The sequence below is a fragment of the Cryptomeria japonica genome, chromosome 6 (genome assembly GCF_030272615.1).
Source record: "Cryptomeria japonica chromosome 6, Sugi_1.0, whole genome shotgun sequence".
Lineage (NCBI taxonomy): Eukaryota > Viridiplantae > Streptophyta > Pinopsida > Cupressales > Cupressaceae > Cryptomeria > Cryptomeria japonica.
Genome location: NC_081410.1, coordinates 477,988,289 through 477,995,413, shown reverse-complemented (window position 1 = coordinate 477,995,413; position 7,125 = coordinate 477,988,289). Strand labels below are relative to the sequence as shown.

At 35.6% G+C, this 7,125-nt stretch overlaps 2 protein-coding genes across 9 annotated transcripts in view; one reads left to right on the top strand and one right to left on the bottom strand.

Annotated features, from left to right (window-relative positions):
- Positions 1-3,002: 3,002 nt before the first annotated feature.
- The window catches only part of LOC131051056 (probable protein phosphatase 2C 8), a 187,917-nt gene continuing 183,794 nt past the window's right edge, over positions 3,003-7,125 (top strand). For 2 of the 8 annotated variants that reach the window (XR_009107069.2, XM_057985407.2), the window contains exons 1-2: positions 3,004-3,256; positions 3,353-3,422. The gene's annotated coding sequence lies outside the window, so the exon portion shown is untranslated. Of the gene's footprint in view, positions 3,257-3,352; positions 3,423-7,125 lie in introns of all 8 variants that reach the window. The other 6 variants (XM_057985405.2, XM_057985406.2, XR_009107071.2 and 3 more) reach the window with 5 other exon arrangements.
- LOC131876663 (secreted RxLR effector protein 161-like) lies at positions 5,467-5,895 on the bottom strand. Its single transcript, XM_059222106.1, has one exon. The coding sequence runs from the start codon at positions 5,893-5,895 to the stop codon at positions 5,467-5,469; it is 429 nt and encodes a 142-aa protein (XP_059078089.1).

The window sequence follows — 7,125 nt, the reverse complement described above, 5'->3', positions numbered from 1 at the left end:
TCTTGCTAGGAATGATCAAAGCTTGATAAACCTTATTCCTAACAACTATGTCAGGCTTTCATTGTAAATTTGGCTTCAATATCATTGCTACTCACATTATAATCTACATTTAAGAGTGACAATTCATTGCTTGTAGTCCAAAGTCATGATATACGAGTGTTCATAATTTAAAGCTCTTTATAATTTTTGACATATCGAATTATGATAAAAAAATCTTCAAATTTCACTACAAATAAGCATGTAGAATGTTTTTATATCATGAACAACCATCAAATTTATCACCACACAAATCCTTTATTTCGATTGGTAATCACGTTGAGAGTTAATAATTCAACAAAAGCTAACAATATCAACCATTTAGGGGGTATTTATACAATATAAGTTGTATAAAAATTAATTAAGAGATTTGAGCCTAGGAATGACACATGGTTTCATATATTGCTTTCCTTAAATAACTCCCAAATAAAATTAAGTTCTTAAATACACCCATTCCTTCAAGTAATCTTATCTTGTCACAAATAACTGGTTTGATAAAAAATGTTGAGATTAGATGGAAGGAGTTTTAACAACTTCACCAAAGTTACATACCATTTAATTTTATCATTTCACTTTACAAATGACATGTCATTTCGAGAGGTATTTTGTCTAATTCTTATTTCACTTAATGACCTTGCTAATTTGGTTAGGATTACTCTATAATCATGAAATTAAGTAGCTTATTGTGAATTAACTTCAATGTTAATGTTATAACCATTTAACTTTGTTAAACATTATCATATTCAATTATTGATATTTGCCTATTTAATGACACCATTTTAACCCTATAGTGACATGTGCACCCCTTTCTTTTACTAAAGTGTATGACCATGAATAATTATGGTGTAAGGAGTATTGTACCATTGGATGGATAGTTTGAGATTGATAAAGCTTTCATGAATCCTTGATAGCTCACCACAAGGTATAAGGAGACTAGTAAAGCTTACATGAATCCTTCAATTTGATTTCAATCCCACTAAGAATCAATTTTATGACAAAAGATAACAAAATTGGATTGTTAGGGAGTAAATGCACAAGAGATAGGTTGCACAAAATTTGGCATGGTCACTTGAGCTCTAGAGTGACACGTGGCTTTAGATTATGCCCCCCTTAGATAATACCTAGCTTGCACAAATACAACAAAGTTCACCTTGGCCAACTTGTCAAAGTTTGTGTTGAATCATTTCATTAGTTCACTACATTGTAATTCCACATCATATTCATACTCAACCAATTAGATCGAACACATTAGACTTTCTTCTATTTTCTAATGTAGGAACATAACATGAATTAAATTAAGTGCTCAAATACACCCATTCCTCTAGGTATGTTATCCCATGTCATAGATTAAATAGTTTGGTAAGAGTTGTTAAAATTGGACGGTAGAGATTTTAGTAGCTTAAGTAAAATTGCTTTTGTATTATTTTATCATTTCATCTTGTAGAAGGCACATGGGTTCAAGTAATACTTTATCCAATGTTTCGTTTCACTTAATGACCCTTCTAAACTAGTTAATTGCCACACGATCATGAGATTAAGTAGCTCATTAGAAAATAAATTCAATACTTATATTGTAACCATTTAACTTCATTACACATTGACACATTCAACAATTGAGATTTACCTTATTTTAAATCAACAATATTGGGACATTGGTTAAGACAAAGTACAAGGTAATCAACCCACTCGTTAGGCTAAAGTTAATTAAATCATGACACACATGTAGCTTACTTATAACCAACTTTATTGTTCAAGTTTACTAAAGTTCTTATGACATGCAAAGTTTGACAAAATTCCTACATGATCAAAGGGTAATGTTCATATGCTTGAGTCAAGTTGTGAATATTTTAACAACATTGTTTTTTATATTAGAGCAACACATGTACCCCTTAAATGTATGATTGTAGATAATTATGTGAAGAAGGGGTATTGGACTATCAATAAGGTATGAGAAAATCAATGAAGCTTATGGACCCACAAAACAATTGCTAGTGAACATTGCATTGCAAATGTCATTGTGGTCAATGATAACAAGTCACCAAGTGATTAAATAAAAATGAACATGTATAATGTATAACTCATGCATTTATAACCCAATCCAATAATATAACAAAAACACATTGAAATCAATGGAAATGGATTTAATGTAGGAGGTAAGTTGCACATTACAACATTTGATTATTTCACCTTGGTGGTGGCTTGTGAACACTTATCAAAACTCGTTGACGATTCAAAATATTCAACTATGAAACCAAAATGAAAGCAAATGTAAACCTTTAAAGACATATAGAATTTGATGTTGAAACTTATGAACATAGATAAAGGTGTGAAGACTTGGAAAAAAAGATTTTGATAAGATTCAAAGACACAACACATATTGTACAAAAGAAACATGCCATAAATGGGAAAACTATTGACACCAAGATAAAGCACACACTAACACAAATCTTTCAATAAATTAATATATAGCTACAACGCATAGACTCTCTAAAAACACGCATTACAAATAAATGTTCAATCACAAAAATAACAAATTTTTCATACTTAGCTACGACGCATAGACTCTCTAAAAACACACATTACAACTTGGAAACCTTTTGTTGGTTGGTTCTTTTGTGATCATTACATCATGGAGTGTTCAACTTACAAGGATGTCCAGATTAATTATATTGAGACACTAAAAGTGAACAACTTGAGTAATCTGTTTGAAGAAGAGAAGATAATAAGAGTTGTAGATTTTTTGATCAAGTTAAATAGTAGAAGATCCAACATGCAAAAGGAAAAATGAAATTTAGGTGTAGTGTTTTAGGCTGTTCATGCTTTTCTTTGCTGATTATCCGTAAGTCCATGGACTACTTGACCTTGTAGACGTGATTAAAAACATTCATTCATAATATCGTTCTCAAATTTAGATCCCATAAATTATTTAATTTCATAAACATCATTAAAAATCTTCGTTCATTCATTTGTTCCCTCCATGCAACCACACAAGGTTTTCTCGTGCTGCCTATGCCCTAATAATAAAAGAAGGCCACAGTCATAAACTGGTCAACATAGCCCTCTTCACGTTTAAATTGATCTAACTCAAACGGTTGGCTTTCCGTATTTGGTTACATATTTTTCCCGGATATTTACCTACAATTTTTTCGATCCAGTTGGAATACTCATAAAATAGTTACCTGTAACATAGACAACTAGTCACCGGGCCTATCGAAGGGAGGTATGGAGGGACTCACAATCCAAACTTTTCTCTAATTCGTGTTTCTTACGTTAATTTCGTTCACTTCATCAGTAAAAATCTGGTTATTTAATGCAGTTTTAGTGGAAATTTAAGCTAAATATCGGTCTGTAAGCACCTGGACTTATTTAAGGATCAGTCTCTCTAGGTAATTCCTCTCACGAATTACCATTTTCTTTTATTTTTCAGTTTTTTTAAATGGCGGGAACCTTTGGCAAGTTGATTTGTGCTTCCGCTTATTTTCAGTGGCTAACGTTAGGGTATATGCTGAACATTTAAAAGTTTTCATGCTGCATTTTAGAAGGCTGTGGAAGCATTTCAAGGGCCCAGGCAAATGCTTTTATTAAATTTCATTTTGCATTGCCTGGTCAGGGCCGATTTTTCTTAAGATAAATATGAATTCATTTTAAGGATTCATCTAACTTACTGGAAATGTTTCAAATTTATTTGATTTTAATATTAATAGACTAATTAATGAATTTCGATATTAGATTGTGAGATTTAGCCCTTGTTAAGCGAAATTGAATTAGAATAAGGGCTTTATTTTCTCGGTGGATGAAGTTTGTTAAATAGGTTTGCAGCTGTCCAAAGTGAGATGCCGACCCCATTATTTTTCGTTCCGGTATTTATAGTTAACTGCATTCAGTAAAATAGTTACGTATAATTTTTCTAAGAAAGGCATCTTATGTTACATCAGCTAAGCATCGATGTCACTTATAAAATTTGTTACTATGAAAGCAAAAATGTAGAGTCTTATGGAGTTCTGAAGAAACTGGCCGAGTCTACCATGAATATCTTCTGCCTAAAAAGCAGAGAAAATAACCCTCATTTGTAGGTTGAAGAGTTCAAGAGATAGGGGAACCACGCTCTGCATCCATTTTTACCTTAGTTTAATTTTAATAGCCACAATTTCAGATGGTTTCATTTTCGAAGTATTCAACTATGGGGATATAAATGATCTTAAAACATTAAATTACCCAAAGTGCATTCAGACTTCTAACAAATGTCATGATCACTGTATCATATGCTCAATTTCAAACAATTTCAGAGCAAATTGTTTTGCAAGTTCCATCGAGAGATTGGGCAAAATGTTTTGATTCAGATTAATTAGCTAGAAGATGAAATTTTTTCTCAATTTATAAGCTTTGGAAAAATAAAATTTTAGATGCTTTAAGTTGATTGACATTGTACCCTTATTCAATTTGATATCCTCACAAATTCTTTGAACATGGTACTTTCAAATCTTTCATCTCCAGAGTAGGTTTAGAACTCAAGAAGTGTTAAAATCTTGGAAATAGATTACAACCTAGAATCGAATTGAAAGAGATAGATCAAATAAATTGTAAATGCAAATGAAATGAATAGCATAATAGTGATACCGAGAGAAAATTGATGTGAAGTGCTCTAAGGAAAAATAACATTAGATTACTATCTTCAACTATATGAAAATACAAGCTAGGTAGCATGTTTATATAGACTCAAGTGAGGGTTGGAGGTGGCAATACTGCCCAATGAGGAGAGACCACCATGATGGTCTAAACATAATAAATGCACCTCCTCATAGCATGATGACACCTCAATACCCACTTGATTTAAGTAAACATCTTTATTAACCTAAGCAAGCTTAATAAAAGTGTAGGAAAAAGCTAGGACAAAAGGGAAAATAAAACCCAACTAGGAAATAAAAAACCTACACTAATTGTAGCTTAGGTGGGTAAAAATATGGGTCCCAACAAATGAAGCCTAATGAGGTACCCATGTACATAGTATTCCCCCCCAATAGAGAAGAAGCCCCCTCCCAACAAAAGAGAGTATGCCCCACCAGAATAGAGAGAGAAAGAAAGAAGGAACTAAGAAGTCCCCCCAGAAGAGGATGCCTGCCGCACCTCAAGCAAAGTTCTCAAATGAATGAACTTGCTCTCAGTGAAGGGTTTGGTGAAGATGTTTGCAGTCTGGTTTGATGTCTGACAATATTGAAGATGAAGAACCTGCTCATGAATCAACTCCCGAATGTAGTGCATGTGAATCTCAATGTGCTTGGTCCGCTGGTGATGGACCAGATTGTGAGAAATATGAATGGCACTTTAGTTCTCACAAAAGATGACTGTAGGCTTCCAAAAGGGAATTCCAAACTCTGTGAGAATATGCTGAAGCCATATGGTCTCAGTTGCAGCATTAATTGCTCCTCGATACTAAGCCTCAGTAGATGAAAGAGCAATAGCAGATTGCTTCTCGCTCGACCAAGAAATTGGACCAGAACCAAGAGAGAAGCAATACCCTGAAGTAGACTTGCGATCTTGAGAATCGGTAGTCCAATCTAAATCTGTATATCCCACCAAGTCAATATCTGTGCCCGCTGCATAACGAATCCCATAATTACGAGTGCCCTGTACATAGTGAAGAATCCGCTTGGCTGCCTTCCAATGCAGCTCATGTGGCTCTTGCATGAACCTGGAGACCAGGCCCACAACATATGAAATATCAGGTCTCGTGTGAGTCAAATATATGAGGCTTCCAACCAATTGGTGATACAAGGTAGCATCCACCAAGGGTGAAGAACAAGAAGCCTCAAGTTTGAGTCTAGACAAAAATGGAGTCGGTGCACCCTTACAGTCAACCATGCGAAATTGGGAGAGCATATCAAGAGCGTACTTAGGTTGTCCAATGAAGATACCAGAAGGTGACTAAGTGATCTCAATCCCTAAGAAGTGGTGGAGTAGGCCTAAGTTAGACATCAAGAAACGATCATGGAGGGCATTTTTGATTGCCTTGATGCAGGATGAGTGACTCCTTGTGATCAACAAGTCATCAACATAGAGAACAAGGAAAGTGAGAGTATCATCATGCAGCAAAATGTAGACATTCGAATCAGAATGGCACCGAGTGAACCCAACTGACAAAAGGAAGGAGTCCATCTTGGCATACCATGCACAAGGGGCATGTTTAAGGCCATAGAGAGACTTCCGAAGGCGAAAAACAAGTGAAGGATCCTAGACGAATCCTTGTGGCTGTTCCATATATATCTCCTCCTAAAGGTCACGGTGAAGAAAAGCACTCTTTACATCCATCTGATGAACTTCTCAGCGATGGGCTGCAACAATAGTAAGAACAAGTTGGATGGAATTCATCTTGGCAACTGTTGCAAAAGTCTCAGAGTAGTCAATCCCAAGAACCTGGGAGAATCCTTTGGCAACCAGGTGAGCCTTATGCTTATCAACCTATCCATTTGCAGCAAATTTTGTTCGGTAGATCCACTGGCACTAAACAAGTTTCCTTCCCTTAGGAAGAGGGACTAAATCCCAAGTATGGTTCCTCTCCAAGGAATTGAACTCCTCTTGCATAGTAGCATCCCACTTGGGGACACCGAAAACTTCCTGAAAGGATTGTGGATCCGAAGCTGTAGCAAAGAAGAGATGTGGAGCATGCTTGAATTGTGACCTTGTTCTTCTCACATTTGAAGGATCACCGACCCAATCACCAAGTGACTCCAATGTCTGATGAGCCCAAAGAGGCCCGGTAGTTGGAGAATGAGGAGAATCTGGAGGAGAATCATCACCCTCTGAATGATGACTAAGAGAGAAGGAAGATGAATCCTCATCATTGTCATCTGAAGTGGAGAAAGAAGACTCCTCAAAAGGATCAAGAGGATTAAAATCCTCAGATGAACCATCATCATGAAGTCACAATGCCTCCATAGGAATGAAAGATGGAGAAGTGGCAGAAGAAGAACTGAAAGTATCCTCCTCAAAATGAACACTCCTCTCAATGAAAAACTCATGTGTGGTAGGATGAAGAAGCCTGTAGCCTTTGACACCATCTGATACCCAACAAATATGCAAGGCTTGCTTTGC

Bases quoted from the DNA above. Each gene is read 5' to 3' on its own strand.
- LOC131876663 (XM_059222106.1), bottom strand. From the start codon at position 5,895: ATGGTTGACTGTAAGGGTGCACCGACTCCATTTTTGTCTAGACTCAAA.